This window comes from Ovis aries, chromosome 13, assembly GCF_016772045.2.
Source record: "Ovis aries strain OAR_USU_Benz2616 breed Rambouillet chromosome 13, ARS-UI_Ramb_v3.0, whole genome shotgun sequence".
NCBI classification, from domain to species: domain Eukaryota; kingdom Metazoa; phylum Chordata; class Mammalia; order Artiodactyla; family Bovidae; genus Ovis; species Ovis aries.
In genome coordinates, this window is record NC_056066.1 from 19,403,224 (window position 1) to 19,423,085 (window position 19,862).

The window sequence follows — 19,862 nt, forward strand, 5'->3', positions numbered from 1 at the left end:
AAATTTATTTGTAGTTTTTAAAAGATAAGTGTCAAAAATATACTATGAGCAAAGTTTTATTGAAGTTTAATGACTTTTTTCTCTATTCAATAATGTGGCAATGTTTTCCTATAATGCTTTTTATTCCTGTAAAGTTGGTAGTAATATTCCCAGGTTCTAGTCTGATTTAATAGCTTGAGTCTTCTTTCTTTATTCTTCATCAGTCTAGTTAAAGTTTTATTAATTTTGTTGATATAATATGAGCCTCTTATGGGCAGCATATAGTTGGATAATTCTTTTTTCATTTTTTCAATCTCTGTCTTTTGTTTAGAAAGCTTAATCATTTACATTTATGGTAATTAATGAAAAGGAAATAACTTACTTCTGCCATGTTTATATTTGTTCTCTGTATTTCTTACATTTTTTGGTTCCTCATTTCCTCTAATACTGCCTTCTTTCATGTTCAACTGATAGTTTAAGGGACTAGTTTTATTTCCTTTCTCATTTCCTTTGTGCATACTCTATATATATTTTCCTTTTTGTTACCAAGAGAATTATGCATAACATCTTAAAGTTATAAAAATCTAATTTAAATTGATGCCAACTCAACTTCAATAACATCCAAAAGCTGTACTTCTATATGCCTCAATCCTTTTTTGATACTGATGTTATGAAGCATATCTTTATACACTGTGTGCCCAATAATACAGATTTATCATTACTTTTATATATTTTTCCTAAAACTATTATATGAAATTAAAAGTAGAGCTACAAACTAAAACTACAATAATACTGGCTTTTATATTTGAGATGTACTTATCTATACTGGAGATCTTCATTTCTTCATATAGCTTCAAGTTACTGTATAACATTGTTTCACATCAACCTCAAGGATTCCCCTTAGCATTTTCTATAGAGCAGGTCTGTCTAGTCAAGGCTATGGTTTTTCCTGTGGTCATGTATGGATGTGAGAGTTGGACTATGAAGAAGGCTGAGCGCCGAAGAATTGGTGCTTTTGAACTGTGGTGTTGGAGAAGACTCTTGAGAGTCCCTTGGACTGCAAGGAGATCCAACCAGTCCATTCTGAAGGAGATCAGCCCTGGGATTTCTTTGGAAGGAATGATGCTAAAGCTGAAACTCCAGTACTTCGGCCACCTCATGCGAAGAGTTGACTCATTGGAAAAGACTCTGATGCTGGGAGGGATTGGGGGCAGGAGGAGAAGGGGACGACAGAAGATGAGATGGCTGGATGGCATCACTGACTCGATGGACATGAGTCTGAGTGAACTCTGGGAGTTGGTGATGGACAGGGAGGCCTGGCATGCTGCAATTCATGGGGTCACAAAGAGTTGGACACGACTGAGCGACTGAACTGAACTGAGCTGAATGGTAATCTTGTTAATCCTAGAAGCTCTCCTATTCTTTGTGGTTGGTTTTGTGCTGGGCACTTCATATTTCTACAAAATTTTCTGACCATTTCGAAGATGACTTTTTCTTAACTGGGGAATCCTCTTGTTACTGTAAATATTTTATTGTTTCCGAAAGTTCTGACAAAGTTAGTTCTAATGGTTTTCTGCCTTTCCCCTTCCTCATTCTTTTTCATTGTTTCTGTCAGGGATTAAAAGCTTGGAGTCTCCTAGTCTGTCATTTTGCTGACATCTACCTTAAAATGGTTGTTAAGAAGCTGCCAATTTACACTTAAAATTATCTTATTAGAAATTAGTTAAGTACTTAGTCACTTGGCCACACGAGCTTTAGCATAGGTTTTGTTTTTGGCTGTGCCACACAACTTGTGGGATCCCAGTTCTCTGACCAGGGACTGAACCTGGCCCGTGACAGTTAAAGTCCAGAATCCTAACCACTAGGTTACCAGGGACTTTCTTAGCATAGGTTTTTTAACTATTAGACATTTGCCAACTTTGTGATACAAAGGTCACAAAGTAGACTTATTGCCTATCTAGTGATAGTTGTATTTTTTCATTGTCTTGTTATCACAACAGATGATATAAGTAAAAAAACTGTGTTTTCTAAAGAACTGATCATATAGCATCTAGTTTATATCATGAAAATTCACAATATAGGGAAAAATCTTTTTTTTTTCATGAGCAGATAAACTCTTAAGCATTACTTAATTAATGTTTGTTTGGTGAAGTAATAAGCAGATGACAAATTCTTTTAAAGATACATGTTAACTGATACATAGACTGTTTAATAAAAGAACAAAATTATTACAGCTTTCCCTTGGTATCCACAGAGGACGGCTCTCAGAATCCCCTGTGGACACCAAATCCTGAAGATGCTCAAGTCTCTTGAATAAAATGGTGCAATATTTTCCTGTAACCTATGAACACTCTCCTATATACTTTAAATCATCTCTAGATTACTTATAATACCTAATACAATAAAAATGCTATATACATAGTTGTAAATGCTACCTAAACCATTGCCAGTGCATAAACCATTGAGTTTTGGAACTTTCTGAAAAATTTTCTTCTGAATATTTCTGATCTGTAGTCAGCTGAATCTGTAGATGTGAAACCCATGGATACAGAGGGCTGACTGTTTATTAAACTGAGAAAGGTTACCTTATGTTTGAATTTCTTATTTTAATAACTGTACAATACAGCAGAAATGCTTTAACTCTTAGAATGTGTCCTCTATTGTATCCAAACATTATAAATCTCTACTTACCTATTACTTTGTTTAAATCTAATTGAAATATTAAGTCATCTATTGATAGATTCATTTCTGGGAGATTCTCTGCTATATCTGGATGTTCTGTGGTTGTTTCCCTTTTAACTGTAAGAATAATAGATTGCCAGATTAGTTGATACATAACTAATATTTTGTGAGGGTAAAATTATACTACATAAAGTTAATTAGAGAGATGTCACCTTACACTTCCCCTTCATGGCTCACAACCTTGTGGCAAAGAGGCTCGCATAACTCAGTGAAGCTCTGAGTTAGACTATGCAGGGCTACTCAAGATGGACAGGTCACAGTGAAGAGTTCTGCTGACAAAATGTGTGGTCTACTGGAGGAGGGAATGGCAAACCACACTAGTATTCTTGCTGCGAGAAACCCATGAACAATATGGAAAGGCAAAAATATATGACACTAGAAGGTGAATCCTCCAGGTTGGAAGGCGTCCAATATGATACTAGGGAAGAGCAGAAGGCAATTACTAATAGTTCCAGAAAGAATGAAGTGTCGGGACCAAAGTGGAAATGATACCCAATTGTGGATATGTTTGATGGTAAAAGTAAAGTCCAATGCTGCAAAGGGGAATACTGCATAGCAATCTGGAATGTTAGGTCTGTGAATCAAAGTAAATTGGACCTGGTCAAGCAGGAGATGGCAGGAGTGAACATCAGCATCTTAGGAATCAAAGATGTTGTTTGATTTAGTGAGCTAAAATGGAAGGGAATGGGAGAATTTAACTCAGATGACCATTATATCTACTACTGTGGGCAAGAATCCCTTAGAAGAAAAAGAGTAGTCCTCATCGTTAACAAGAGAATCTTAAATGCAGTACTTGGGTGCAAACTCAAAAATGACAGAATGATCTCAGTTCATTTCCCAAGGAAGATATTCAGCATCACAGTAATCCAAGATTATGTCCCAAACACTAATGCTGAAGAAGCTGAAGTTGACTGGTTCAAGACCTATAAGACCTTCTACAGCTAACACCAAAACAAGACGTCCTTTTCATCAGAGGGGATTGAAATGCAAAAGGAGGAAGTCAAGAGATACCTGGAATAAAGGGCAAGTTTGGCCTTGGAGTAGAAGCAGGGCAAAGGCTAACAGAATTTTGCCAAGAGAACACACTGATTATACCAAACACTTCTTTCCAACAACACAAGAGATGATTCTATATATGGACATCACTAAATGGTCAATACCCAAATCAGATTGATTATATTATTTGCAGCCAAATATGGAGAAGCTCTATATAGTCAGCAAAAACAAGACCAGGAACTGACTAAGGCTCAGATATCAGCTTCTTATGGCAAAATTCAGGCTTAAATTGAAGAAAGTAGGGAAAACCACTAGGCTATTCAGGTATGACCTAAATTGAATCCCTTATGACTATACAGTGGAAGTGTCAAATAGATTCAAGGGATTAGATCTGATAGACAGAGAGAACAACTATGGATGGAGAATTATGACACTGTACAAGAGACAATCCTGTACAAATGGCTAAAACTATCCCAAAGAAAAAGAAATGCAAGAAGGCAAAATGGTTGTCTTAAGAGGATATACAAATAGCTGAGGAAAGAAGAGAAGTGAAAGGCAAGGGAGAAAGGGAAAGATATACCCAACTGAATGAAGAATTACAGAGAATAGTAAGGAGGGACAAGAATGTCTTTTAAAATGAACAATGCAGAGAAAGAGAGAAAAAAACAACAAAATGGGAAAGATTAGAGATCTCAAGAAAGCTGAACATATAAAGGGAACATCTCATGCAAGGATGGAAATCATAAAGGACTGAAACAGTAAGGACCTAACAGAAGTAAATGAAAGTGAAACTGTGGAAAATTCTTAGAGATGGAATTGTTAGAAATTCTAACAAAAGTAGAAGAGATTAAGAAGAGGTGGCAAGAATACACAGAAGAACTTTACAGAAAAGGTCTTAATGACCTTGATAACCATGAAGGTGTGGTCACTCAATTAGAGCCAGACATCTTGGAGTGTGGAGTGGGCCTTATTATGAGGTAATAGTGCTGAGCTATTGAAAATCCTAAAAGATGATGCTGATAAAGTGTTGCACTCAATATGCCAGCAAATTTGGAAAACTCAGCAGTGGCCACAGCACTGGAAAAGGTCAGCTTTCATTCCAATCCCAAAGAAGGGCAATATGAAGAAATGTTCAAACTACTGTACAATTGCCCTCATTTCAGATGGTAGTAAGGTTATGCTCAAAATCCTCCAGGCGAGGCTTCAGCAATACATGAACCAACAACTTCCATCAAATAAATTGTGGACCTAGGTTTTATCTGATTCTTAAGAAGCACAAATATAAATCAAATTTTCTGTTATACCAAGTCAAAAGTCCAAATAAACAATTTCCAGTCTTTCTAATGGACATGAGTTTGAAGAAACTCAGGGAGATAGTGAAGGACTGAGGAGCCTGGTATGCTGCTGTTCATGGAGTCGCATATGGTTGGACACAACTTGCTGACTGAACAACAATCTTTCTAGTAATGTGCATTTTTCTAGAAATCCATTTTTGAAGCAAACATAAAAATAGATAAATTTACTTAAAATATACACCCAAAAATACACTACTAAAGAGTTGTAGTAGAAAATATAAAATATCAAGAGTAGTGTCCAATAGATAAAAAACAAACATTTCTTTTCCCTTCTTGAAACTATGTAACAATATTAAGAATAGCTCTATTGGATAACAACAAATATGCTTTAGCAGATAATGATTCTTGATAAGAACTGAAATGTAAATGCTGGGTAAATGTCACGTTGTTAAAAATGAAATAACTGCAACAATTCCATAAGTTTCCTAGAAAAATGTCTCCTAAACTTGTTCTCTATGAAACACTATTCCAAAGAAAAAGACTGTTACTTGCTCAACAAATTTAAGAAATAAACTATAATAATTAGAATATTAAAAATGCCAAGAAATGAGGGGTGCTAATAGCATTACAGCATTTACTAGTTCTGTAGAACTTCAATTTCTGGTAAATTATGTTTTAAAATATCCACTCTAAGGAAAAAGTTCAACTAACATAAAATTGGTGCACATTACAATGTAATTTTAAACTGTCAAGTATTTTATGATGACTTTTAAAATATGTATATCAATGTAATTCATACTTCTCAATATCTGAGGCTGGTAAACTCCACTTAGTTGAGTGTTATCCTTGTATCCTTTAGTTCCTACTAGATCATCAAGTGAAAATTTCTCATCTGAGAGTTCATCCACATCTTGATCTACCAATATGAAGAAAACGTTTAATTAAATACAGAAACACTATTGAAACCTATATATTATGGCTTAATTCCAAGGAGATTATAATGTCTGGAGTTTAGGAAAATATTCTTACATCAATAAGAAGAGAAAAATGATTACTCAATAAATGTTAGCAGTTCATTTAATAGATTTCAATTTCTTACTCTTGATAAAACTCTGAAAAATAAGAATTACAGATTTACTCCTAGACATCATTGTCTTAATATAGAATATATTTCTGTGTCAATCCAACAGCTAATAACTTGATTTATGTTGAAGCATCAAAAGATATCCCCATTAAAATTATAAATAAGATCAGAATGTGAATCATTATCATTTTAACAATTACCTAGTTCTGGTAAAGTTGGTATGATAAATATATAGATCAGCAATTGTGATCATTTTCAGCTATTTCTTATATGATTAAACATATAGATTTGTCATAAAAGTTTTTATATGGCAAAAAAATAAAAATTGTAATCTTAACCACACAAGAGAACAAAAATAGAAAACTAAATAAAATCAGGAAAACAATACATATACAAAATGAGAAAGTTAACAAGAGACAGAAAACATAAAAAAACCAAACAAATTTTGGGGCTGAAGAACACAATGACTAAAGAATTTAACAGAGAGCTTTTTAGTAGCACACATGATCAAGCAGAGGAAAAATAATCAGTGATCTCAAAGACAGGTAATTTGAAATTACCAAGTAGAACAACAAAAAAAAAGAAGAATGAAAAAGAGTGAAAAAAAGTCTACAGGACAAATGGGATGCCATCAAACAAATATATGCCAGATAGTTATTCCAGAAGAAGAAGAGAATAAGAAAAGGACAGAAAGCATTTTAAAAGAAATAATGGCTGCAAAATTCCCAAAACTGAGGAAGGAAGTGGACATACAAACTTATGGACCCCAAAGTAGTCCAAATAGATTGAGAGATCTACACTGAGAGATACACAAAGAGATCTACACAAAGATCTACACTGAGACATACACTTAAATTGTCAAAGGTCAAAGACAAAGAAAGAATTTTGAAAGCAGGAAAAGTAACTTATTTCACGCAAGAGAAATTCAGTAAGACTACAATGGATTTCTAAGCAGAAAACTTAGAACTACAAAAGTGACAAAATAAAATGGCAATACAAAGTCATTAACAATCAAGAACTACTTCAAATATAAATAAATTACACTCAAAAAAGATTGGAGAATGAATGAAAAAATAAGATGTAATTTCATGCTGCTGCTGCTAGTGCTGTTAAGTCGCTTCAGTCATGTCCGACTCTGTGCAACCCCATAGACAGCAGCCCACCAGGCTCCCCCGTCCCTGGGATTCTCCAGGCAAAAACACTGCAGTGGGTTGCCATTTCCTTCTCCAACAATATGCAATTACATGCTATTAATAAAAGATCAACTTTAGATATAAGGACACACGGAGGCTGAAAGTGAAGGGATAGAAAAAGATATTTCAAGAAAATGGTAACCAAAAGAGATCAGAGGTGGCTATATTAGACAAAAAAGACAAATAGAAAGCTGCCCCAAGACACAAAGAAGGTCATTACAATGATGAAGTTCCTTTCATCATTTTGATGAAAGAATCAATTCAACAGGATATAACACTTACAAATTTACGCATCCAATAATGGCTCACTTGAATATATAAACCAAACACTGACAGATCTGAAGGGAGAAATAGATGGCACATCAAGAATAGAAGGAGATGTTAATATTCCATTTACAATAATGGATAGATCATTCAGACAAAAAATATGTAACGAAGACTCAGTAAAGATAAGTAAAATCAGTAAAGAAACAGAGGGCTTGAATTATTTGAATGCAAATGGACTTGAGATATCTACAGAGCATTCCACTCAAGAGCAGTAAAATATACATTCTTCATCAGCATTCTTCTTCAGGACAGATCACATTCCAGGTCACAAAACAAATGTTAATGTGTTTAAAATTAAAATCATTTCAAGTATCTTTTCTAACCACAGTGGAAAAAAAACTATGAATAAATAATGGAAGAAAAATGAAAAATTCACAAACACATGGAAACTAAACAACACAATCTTGAACAACCTCTGGATCAAAGAAGAAATCAAAAGGGAAATTAGAAAATATCTCCAGAGAAGAAAAATGGAAACACAATATACTCAAACATATAGGATGTACAAAAACAGTATCCAAGAGGGTAGTTTATAGTAATACACACCTAGATTAAAAGAGAAGAAATATCTCAAAGACCATAAGGAACAAAAGAATAATAACAAATTAATGTCAATGTTATCACAAGTAGGAAATAATAAAGATGAGAGCAGAAATAAATGAAATAGGGGACAGAAAAACAGTTAAGAAAGATATGATAAAACTAAGGTGATTTTTGGAAAAGACAAACAGAAATTGACAAACTTTTAGCTAGACTGTCTAAGAAATAAAGATGCAAAGAAAATGAGAAGCAGAAGAGAAAACATTACAACTAACACCACAGAAATAAATATGCTATAAGGGACCATTATGAACAAGTATGCACCAACATATTGAACAACTAGGAGCAAAGGAATAAATTCCTAGAAACATCCAGCCTACCAAGACTGAATCATGAGGAAACAGAAAGACTGAACAGACAAGTAACAAAGGAGACTAGGCAGTGATCAAAAACCTACCAAGAACAACAACAAAAGTCCAGGACCAGAGATGACTTCATTGATGAATTTTACCAAACATTTAAAGAAGAATTAATAGGAACTATTCTTAAACTCTCCCACAAAATACAAAAGGAAACACTTCTTTTTTTAAAAAAATATATATTTATTTATTTTAATTGGAGGCTAATTACTTTACAATATTGTAGTGGTTTTGCCATACATTGACATGAATCTGCCACAGGTGTACATGTGTTCCTCATCCTGAACCCCCCTCTCACCTCCCTCCCCATCCCATCCCTCTGGGTCATCCCAGTGCACCAGCCCCGAGCACCCTGTCTCATGAATCAAACCTGGACTGGTGATTTGTTTCACATATGATAATATACATGTTTCAATGCCATTCTCCCAAATCATCTTACCCTGGCTCTCTCCCACAGAGTCCAAAAGACTGTTCTATACATCTGTGTCTCTTTTGCTGTCTCGCATACAGGGTTATCGTTACCATCTTTCTATACTCCTTATATATGCGTTAATATACTGTATTGGTGTTTTTCTTTCTGGCTTACTTCACTCTGTATAATAGGCTCCAGTTTCATCCACCTCATTAGAACTGATGTAATGCTGACTCAATATGTAAAATCAATTAATGTAGCAGTTTTAGAAAAGACAGAGGAACCAGAGATCAAATTGCCAACATCTGCTGGATCATCGAAAAAGCAAGAGAGTTCCAGAAAAACATCTAATTCTGCCTTATTGACTATGCCAAAGACTTTAACTGTGTGGATCATAATAAACTGTGGAAAATTCTTCAAGAGATGGGAATACCAGACCACCTGACCTGCCTCTTGAGAAACCTATATGCAGGAAGCAACAGTTAGAACTGGACATGGAATAACAGACTGGTTCCAAATAGGAAAAGGAGTATGTCAAGGCTGTATATTGTCACCCTGCTTATTTAACTTCTATGCAGAGTACATCATGAGAAATGCTGGGCTGGAAGAAGTACAAGCTGGAATCAAGATTGCTGGGAGAAATATCAACAACCTCAGATATGCAGATGACACCACCCTTATGGCAGAAAGTGAAGAGGAACATAAAAGCCTCTTGATGAAGGTGAAAGAGGAGAGTGAAAAAGTTGGCTTAAAGCTCAACATTCAGAAAACTAAGATCATGGCATCTGGTCCCATCACTTGATGGGAAATAGATGGGGAAACAGTGGAAACAGTGTCAGACTTTTTGTTGGGGGGGGGCTCCAAAATCACTGCAGATGGTGACTGCAGCCATGAAATTAAAAGACGCTTACTCCTTGGAAGGAAAGTTATGACCAACCGAGACAGCATATTGAAAAGCAGAGACATTACTTTGCCAACAAAGGTCCATCTAGTCAAGGCTATGGTTTTTCCAGTAGTCATGCATGGATGTCACAGTTGGACTGTGAAGAAAGCTGAGCACCGAAGAATTGATACTTTTGAACTGTTGTGTTGGAGAAGACTCATTAGAGTCCCCTGGACTGCAAGGAGATCCAACCAGTCCATTCTGAAGGAGATCAGCCCTGGGATATCTTTGGAAGGAATGATGCTAAAGCTGAAACTCCAGTACTTTGGCCACCTCATGTGAAGAGTTGACTCATTGGAAAAGACTCTGATGCTGGGAGGGATTGGGGGCAGGAGGAAAAGGGGATGACAGAGGATGAGATGACTGGACGGCATCACTGACTCGATGGATGTGAGTTTGAGTGAACTCCGGGAGTTGGTGATGGACAGGGAGGCCTGGCGTGCTGCAATTCATGGGTCGCAAAGAGTCGGACAAGACTGAGCAACTGAACTGAACTGAACTGAATGTAGCTCATCACATTAACAGACAAAAGAAAAAAATCATTTGATCAGAGATGCAGAAAAATTATTTTAAAAAATCTAAACCCCGTTCATGATAAAAACTGTAAGCACGCCAAGAATAGTGGGAACTTCCTCAATTTGATAAATGACATCTATCAAACCCAATAGATAACATCACACTTAACAGTGAAAAACTAAATGCTATCATTATCATATCAGGATAAATCAAGGATGTCTCCTCTCACAACTCCTACCCAGTATCATAGTGAAGTGAAGGTGAAAGTCAGTCAGTTGAGTCCACCTCTTTGCAACTCCATGGACTATAGAGTCCATTGAATTCTCCAAGCCAGAATACTGGAGTGGGTAGCCTTTTCCTTCACCAGGGGATCTTCCCAACCTAGGGATCAAACCCAGGTCTCCCGTATTGCAGGCAGATTCTTTACCAGCTGAGCCACAAAGGAAGCCCCCAAATACTGGAGTGAGTAGCCTATCCCTTCTCTGGGGATCTTCCTGACCCAGGGTTCTTTACCAGCTGAGCTATCAGGGAAGCCCTATCATAGTGAAAGTCCCAGCTAATGTAATAAATCAAGAAAAGGACATAAAAAGTACATAAATTGAGAAAATTTCACAAAACTCTTCTTGTTAAAGAATAACAGCAACAACACTCCTGGAATTATACGCTGGCTATAGCAAGGTTTCCAGATACACATTAATATACACAAGTCAACTGATTTCCCATATATCAGCTGTGAACAAGTGAAATTTGAAACTGACCACAATACCATTCATATTAGCATCAGCGATGAAATCTAACATATATAAAGGAGTCATCAAAGATTTAAAGTAGAGATTTTTCCATTTTCATGGATAGGAAGTTTCAATATTGTTAAACTGTCAGCTCTTTCCAAATTGATTCAGTGCAATCCCAATCAAAATCCAAACAAGTTATTTTGTGGATATTGATAAACTGATTCTAAACTTTATATGGAAAAGCAAAATACCTTTGTTAGCTGACACAATATTGAAGAAAAACAAGGTAAGAGGACTGATGCCACCCAACTTCAAGACTTACTAAAAGCTACAGAAATAAGACAATTGGTGAAAGAACAGTCAAATATGTCAAGATAACAGAACAAAGAGATATAGACCTATACAAATACAGTCAATAATTTCTGACAGAAAAGCAAAAGCTCTTCAACGGAGAAAGGATTGTTTTTTCAACAAATAGTACTGACACAACGGAACGGGCAAATTAGAAAAAAAAAAAAGTGAATCTAGACACAGATGTCACATCTTACTGAGAATTAATACAGAATGGATCATAGACCTAAATGTAAAATACAAACCTATAAATGTCCTAGAAGGTAACACAGATGCACATTTTGGGGATCTCAAGTTTGGTGTTGATTTTTCAGGTAGAACACCAAAAGCACAATCCAAAAAAAAAATTGATAAGTTGGACTTTATTAAGAAAAATATACATATGACTTATGTTCTGTGAAAGACACTGTTAAGAGAGTGATAAAACAAGTCACAACTGGGAAAAAATATTCCCAGAACATATATCTGAAAAAGATTTATCTAAAACATACAAAACTCTTAAAACTCCACAATTAGAAAAGAACACAATTATAACATGGGCAAAAATGTGAACAGATATTTTATCAAGGAAGTCATTTAGATGGCAAATAAGAATATGAAAAGATGTTCTCTCTCTATCATAAAGGAATTGAAAGTTAAAAGAACAGTGAGATATCGCTACATCAGTTCAGTTCACTTCAGTCGCTCAGTCGTCTCCGACTCTTTGCGACCCCCTGAATTGCAGCACGGCAGGCCTCCCTGTCCATCACCAATTCCCGGAGTTCACTCAAACTCACGTCCATCGAGTTGGTGATGCCATCCAGCCATCTCATCCTCTGTCATCCCCTTTTCCTCCTGCCTCCAATCCCTCCCAGCATCAGAGTCTTTTCCAATGAGTCAACTCTTCGCATGAGGTGGCCAAAGCACTGAAGTTTCAGCTTCAGCATCAGTCCTTCCAAAGAACACCCAGGACTGATCTCCTTTAGGATGGACTGTTTGGATCTCCTTGGGGTCCAAGAAACTCTCAAGAGTCTTCTCCAACACCACAGTTCAAAAGCATCAATTCTTCGGCACTCAGCTTTCTACACAGTCCAACTCTCACATCCATACATGACCATTGGAAAAACCATAGCTTTGACTAGACGGACCTTTGTTGGCAAAGTAATATCTGCTTTTCAATATGCTGTCTAGGTTGGTCATAACTTTCCTCCCAAGGAGTAAGTGTCTTTTAATTTCATGGCTGCAAACACCATCTGTGGTGACTTTGGAACCCCAAAAAATAAAGTCTGACACTGTTTCCACTGTTTCCCCATCTATTTCCCATCAAGTGATGGGACCAGATGCCATGATCTTAGTTTTCTGAATGTTGAGCTTTAAGCCAACTTTTTCACTCTCTTCTTTCACTTTCATCAAGAGGCTTTTAGTTCCTCTTCACTTTCTGCCATAAGGGTGGTGTCATATACATATCTGAGGATATTGATATTTCTCCCAGCAATCTTGATTCCAGCTTGTACTTCTTCCAACCCAGCATTTCTCATGATGTACTCTGCATATAAGTTAAATAAGCAGGGTAACAATATACAGCCTTGATGTATTTCTTTTCATATTTGGAACCCATCTGTTGTTCCATGTCCAGTTCTAACTGTTGCTTCCTGACCTGAGTATAGGTTTCTCAAGAGGCAGGTTAGGTGGTCTGGTATTCCCATCTCTTTCACAATTTTCCACAGTTGATTGTGATCCACATAGTCAAAGGCTTTGGCATAGTCAATAAAGCAGAAATAGATGTTTTTCTGGAACTCTCTTGCTTTTTCCATGACCCAGCAGATGTTGGCAATTTGGTCTCTGGTTCCTCTGCCTTTTCTAAAAACCAGCTTGAACATCTGGAAGTTCACGGTTCATGTAATGCTGAAGCCTGGCTTGGAGAATTTTAAGCATTACTTTACTAGCGTCTGAGATGAGTGCAAAGCAAATATAATACCCAGTTGTGGATGTGACTGGTGATAGAAGCAAGGTCTGATGCTGTAGAGAGCAATATTGCATAGGAACCTGGAATGTTAGGTCCATGAATCAAGGCAAATTGGAAGTGGTCAAACAGGAGATGAAAGAGTGACCGTCAACATTCTAGGAATCAGTGAACTAAAATGGACTGAATGGGTTAATTCAAGTCAGATGACCATTATATCTACTACTGTGGGCAGCAATCCCTTAGAAGAAATGGAGTAGCCATCAAGGTCAACAAAAGAGTCCAAAATGCAGTACTTGGATGCAATCTCGTAAACGACAGAATGATCTCCGTTCATTTCCAAGGCAAACCGTTCAGTATCACAGTAATCCCAGGCTATGCCCCAACCAGTAACGCTGAAGAAGTTGAAGTTGAACGGTTCTATGAAGACCTACAAGACCTTTTAGAACTAACACCCAAAAGAGATATCACTACATAACTATAGCTAAAATCCAAATGCTGAAAGCAACAAATGATATCAGAAATTTGGAGCAATGGGAAATTTGATTTGTAGCTGGGAGGAAAGCAAAACACTACAGCCACTTTGAGGACGGTTTGGCAGTTTACAAAGTTAATAGTTTTACCATATGATTTAGCAACCGTATGAAAATTTATGTTGCCACAAAAGTTATGTAGTATCCAGCAGGTGTTAAGTTGTTTGTACACAATTAACAAACTGTTTGGCTTTTCTTTTGGTTTAGGATCATTATGACAAAAACTATTGACATCATACAAAACACCATAAACTTCTGTCTGAACTGTTTACAGAAGACAGAAGACTGTATACAGGAGATTGGATAACTACTTATCATAAGAAAGCAAATGTGGCTATACTATTATAAGGTAAAATAAATATTAAGTCAAAAAATATATCCTTAGAGATAAAGAATATACTTTTATAGAGATGAAGGCTCATGTTTACCAGGCAAATATAACAAGTATAAATTCATACGCATTTAATAACATCACTTCCAAATATATAAACCAATCTGGCAAAAAACTACCTGGAAACACAAAGAAATCCATAATCTTAGAAGGAAAATTTAACACAGAATAAACAGAACTTCAATTAAAGAAGAACCAAACACAGTAAATATATTTGATGTAACAGATGTATACAAAAGATATGATTAAACATTCACAAACCTAAGACAGCATTTTTTGCTTTTTACTTTAATTAAAAATGAATTAATATTGAAATTTATCATACTTACTATTCAGGGTTTCCATTTTGCCAGCTCTAAGTTTCTCAGTTTGAGACTGGCTTTTTGATCCAACTTCATCCTCAGATGATACGTCTCTTGCTTTCTGAGCTATAAGAAAGATGTTTTTAATCCATTAAGTAGAGAACTGGATTTACTGAAAATCTTCTGTAATTCAAACACACTTCAATTATCCAGGAATATTTCTTCTCATGGTTTGAAACAATAAAGTCAAATACCACATTATTGAGATAGTGAATTATAGAGTAAGTATGTAAAGTGTAGAGAGATGTGAAATGTAGAGGGACTTTTCAAAAGAATAGTTTTATGAGGTATTTACATTTTACAATTAAATGTGATATTTTCTTAACAGATATGGATGAGGAAAAAAATGATAAATAGTATATTTAAAATTTAGAAGATTTATACTGGATTAAAAAATAACTAATTAGGATTTCCCTGGTGGCACAGTGCATAAGAATCTGCCAGCCAATGTAGGGGACATTGGTTCAAACCCTGGTCCAGGAAGATTTCACAAACGGCGGAGCAACTAAGCCCACGCACCACAACTATTGAAGCCTGCATGCCCTAGAGCTAGCAAGTTGCAACTACTGAAGCCTGTGTGCCTAGAGCCTGTGCTCAGCAATGAGAAGCTATCACAAAGAGAAGCCTATGCACCACAATGAGAGAGTAGCTCCTGCTCTCTGCAACTAGAAAAATCCCGAGTGCAACAATGAAGATCCAATATAAATAAATACAGCAGTGTGTACACGTAAAATTAAAAAAAAATTCTGAAAAAAGTTAGGGAAGGTTTAAATAAATAGAGAAATATATTTAAAAACAAAAAAATCCAAAAACCAAATAAAAATTAGCAATTATATACAACTAAATCGTAATATGAAAAGGTTAAGAATAGAGGGATAAAAAAATCATTCTATGCAAATAGTTACAGAAAGATACTATGCCAACATCAGATAAAATAAAGGTACAAAAAATTACTACAAAATGTCTATCATAAAGACAGAATTTCAGTTCACTAAGAACAAATAACAAATGAAAATATGCATATTTATTATACATACTTATATGTAATATACCACCTATATATATGACATAGATCATGCATCTGTATTTTTATATATAATAAAGCTTTAGAAACATAAAACTGAAATTGACAGAACAAAGAGTAATGGAAAAATAAACACAGTAGTTGAATTTAACATACCTTTCTCACAAATGATAAAATAAACATAGAACTTCAATGAAATTAAGAAGGTAAAAACATCATAGTTAATCAACTTCACCTAATGGAGAACATACATACACAAACAAACATGTATTTGTTAAGTATATGTGTGCATATAAGTATAAATGATACATATATAGCATATATTCCTGTCTTCAACTGAATAAATATTAAAGAACTGGAGAAAATTAATTAAAAATCATTATATGATATTCTTACTCCAAAGCCTCACTTTTCTGCCAGTTCCAAGTGTTTTAATTTGAGATGAGTTTTATAAGATTTAAACTTTTTCTTTAGGTGTAAGATTTCATCTGACATCTTATCCATTTTTTCAGCTACAAGTTATAGAGGCTCTTAATCCAATAAAAAGTAAAACAGCTGGACTGTGAAATCCTTGGATTATTATGTATACCAAGAACTTAAAGTTTCCATCCAATTTTACAAGTAAATACACACAATTTAAACAAATGATCAAACCATCCTGCCCTTGCCCACCCCATCCCCTAACTGATAGTGCATTTTCAAAATGGACTATGAAATTAAGTATAAAATCATCAGAGTGGTTTCCTTAAAGTATGTGGAAGACTTGTTACTGCATACAAACACTTAAAAAGTTGTAATTAGACTTTATTGTACTAAGGATATTCATATTTAAAAATACTTTAAAACTTTTAACAACATATACAATGGGTTTAAAAGTTAAACTGATTAAAAAGCAATAATTTCAAAATAAGGAAAGAAATAGAAAGAAACCTGAATCAGGTGCAAAAGTTAGAAAGCACCCAAAAAAGGAAATACTTAAATTTAAATATATTAGTAAGTACAATAATTATAAGTGGATTACATGTTGTTGGGCTAGACAACAACAGTCACATTGGATTTATAAACAATTTAACTATAATCTATAAGAGATGTCACTGGTTTATAAGAATATAAAAAAGATATGCAAATATGAACCAAAAGAAATCTGTAGTAGTTATATCAATGTCATACAAGCTAAGATTCTAATCAAAAGACCTTACTGGAGACAGACTAAAATGGTACTATTCTCATAAAAACATTAAATAGAGAATCAGAAATCTGCAGTGGAACCTCTAGGTTTACAAGTTATGTTAGTTATCCTACAATATTGTACCTTATCTTCAAATGATATAAACAAATCATTGTCTATTTGAAGTGCAAACATCATGTGAATATGTTTTTCACATGCATATATGAAGCAGTCATTACTTTCCAGATATACAGATGCATCAAACACATTTAAAGCAACAGTTAGAACTGGACATGGAACAACAGACTGGTTCCAAATAGGAAAAGGAGTATGTCAAGGCTGTATATTGTCACCCTGCTTATTTAACTTCTATGCAGAGTACATCATGAGAAACACTGGGCTGGATGAAGTACAAGCTGGAATCAAGGTTGCCGGGAGAAATGTCAATAACTTCAGATACGCAGATGATACCACCGTATGGCAGAAAGTGAAGAAGAACTAAAGAGCATCCTGATGAAAGTGAGAGAGGAGAGTGAAAAAGCTGGCTTAAAACTCAACATTCAGAAAATGAAGATCATGGCATCCGGCCCCATAACTTCATGGTAAATAGATGGGGAAACAGTGGAAACAGTGAGAGACTTTATGTTTTGGGGCTCCAAAATCACTGCAAATGGTGCCTACAGCCAAGAAATTTAAAGACGCTTACTCCTTGGAAGGAAAGTTATGACCAACCTAGACAGCATATTAAAAAGCAGAGATATTACTTTGCTGACAAAGGTCTGTCTAGTCAAAGCTATGGTTTTTCCAGTAGTCATGTATGGATGTGAGAGTTGGATTGTGAAGAAAGCTGAGCACTGAAGAATTGATGCTTTTGACCTGTGGTGTTGGAGAAGACTCTTGAGAGTCCCTTGGACTGCAAGGAGATCCAACCAGTCCAACCTAAAGGAGATCAGTCCTGAGTGTTCATAGGAAGGACTGATGTTGAAGCTGAAACTCTAATACTTTGGCCACCTGATCAGAAGAGCTGACTCACTGGAAAAGACCCTGATGCTGGGAAAGATTGAAGGTCGGAGGAGAAGGGGACGACAGAGGACAAGATGGTTGGATGGCATAACTGACTCAATGGACATGAGTTTAGATAAACTCCAAGAGTCGGTAATGGACAGGAAGGCCTGGCATGCTGCAGTCCATGGAGTTGCAAAGAGTTGGACACAATCGAGGGAATGAACTGAACTAAACAAATATATTTAATTTGGAAATAATACTATTACTATAAACATTATTATAAATACTTACATTTAAAATTATTAGTTTTCTTATAGTATTTGTAGTTTTGAATAAAGCTTAAAATTTTTGGTATGAAATATGGCCAAGCAAAACACATATTATGATAAAGAACATAGTGAAAGACTGAAAGAAATATATCAGATAGGAAAAATAGTGGAATTGCACTTAAATATATCAATAATCAGATTATGAGGGGTAATTAAAATATCAGGCTGAATTCTATAAGTTTCTTACCAGAAATTCAGCAAAATCACAAAGATACAGGAAAATTAAAGTAACAGGAGAGAAAAAAAATGTATCGTGCAAATACCAACCAAAAGAAAGTTTGTGGAGCTACGGTGATAGCAGATAAGGTAGTTTTAAAGGAAAATAAATAAAAACTATAAAAATAATGAAGCCTCTCTGTTAGGATAAAATGCTCTGTCTCCAAGAATAATGTCACTTTAAAATTTATATGCATAAAAATAATAGAATATCACAAGATATAGACCAAGGCCTGTCGCAACTATAAGAATAGAGAAATCCACAAAGTGTAAGATATAACATATTTAATTCAGTGATTACAAAAGAAAGAGATAAATCATCAATAAAGACCTGAAGTACAATGAGAATGTACAATGGGCACTGGCACAGTACAAAGTACAATGGGCTTCCTGGGTAGCCTCAGTCAGTTAAGAGTCTGACTGCAATACAGGAGACCTGGGTTCAATCCCTGGGCTGGAAAGATCCCCTGGAGAAGGAAATGGTAACCCATTCCAGTATTCTTGCCTGGAGAATCCCTTGGACAAAGGAGCCTGGCAGGCTGCAGTCTATAGGGTCTCAAGAGTCGGACACAACTGAACGACTAAGTGCACAGCACGCACATTCAGCACGGGCACAATGAGAGTGATTACTAAATAAGAAAATGGTTGAAGATATATTCATAAACAAAAAACAGCATTCTGAAATTAATTGCCTACAGTTTATAAGATTTATGTTTAATTACTTACCATCATGACTCTCCTTTTTGATAGCTCCCGGTTTCTGAGTTTGGGATTGCTTTCTTGAAAACAAATCCTTCTTCTCACGATGTAGATTTTCAACTGTTATCATATCGTTTTTCAGGTTTTGAAAAGGATATGCTAGGTAGAAAAACGTACATGTATAATGGAATTTCTGGATATGCCAAATAATCAAATTTTCTTTGCATAGAGCTGAACTAAGAAACATCATGTGAATAATTGTTATGAGTGTGTGTGAAAGCAGTTTTGTAACTGAGTGACCAACCTAGGTAGTATATTGAAAAGGAGAGATATTATTTTGCCAACAAAGGTCCATCTAGTCAAGGCTATGGTTTTTCCAGTGGTCATGTATGGATGTCACAGTTGGACTGTGAAGAAAGCTGAGCACTGAAGAACTGATGCTTTTGAACCATGGTGTTGGAGAAGACTCTTGAGAGTCCCTTGGACTGCAAGGAGATCAAACTAGTCCATCCTAAAGGAGATCAGTCCTTGGTGTTCATTGGAAGGACTGATGCTGAAGCTGAAACTCCAATACTTTGGCTACCTCATGTGAAAAGTTGACTCTTTGGAAAAGACCCTGATGCTGGGAGCGACTGGGGGCAGGAGGAGAAGGGGACAACAGA

At 35.6% G+C, this 19,862-nt stretch overlaps 1 protein-coding gene across 23 annotated transcripts in view; it reads right to left on the bottom strand.

Moving 5' to 3' along the window:
• CCDC7 (coiled-coil domain containing 7) overlaps positions 1–19,862 on the bottom strand; it is a 301,615-nt gene that overhangs the window by 86,259 nt on the left and 195,494 nt on the right. For all 23 annotated transcript variants that reach the window (XM_042230493.2, XM_060397257.1, XM_042230489.2 and 20 more), the window contains 4 exons: positions 19,228–19,359; positions 14,727–14,825; positions 5,812–5,928; positions 2,671–2,778 (listed from right to left, as the gene is read on the bottom strand). In XM_042230493.2, the coding sequence (XP_042086427.1) occupies positions 2,671–2,778; positions 5,812–5,928; positions 14,727–14,825; positions 19,228–19,359 (456 nt within the window). The remainder of the gene's footprint in view (positions 1–2,670; positions 2,779–5,811; positions 5,929–14,726; positions 14,826–19,227; positions 19,360–19,862) is intronic.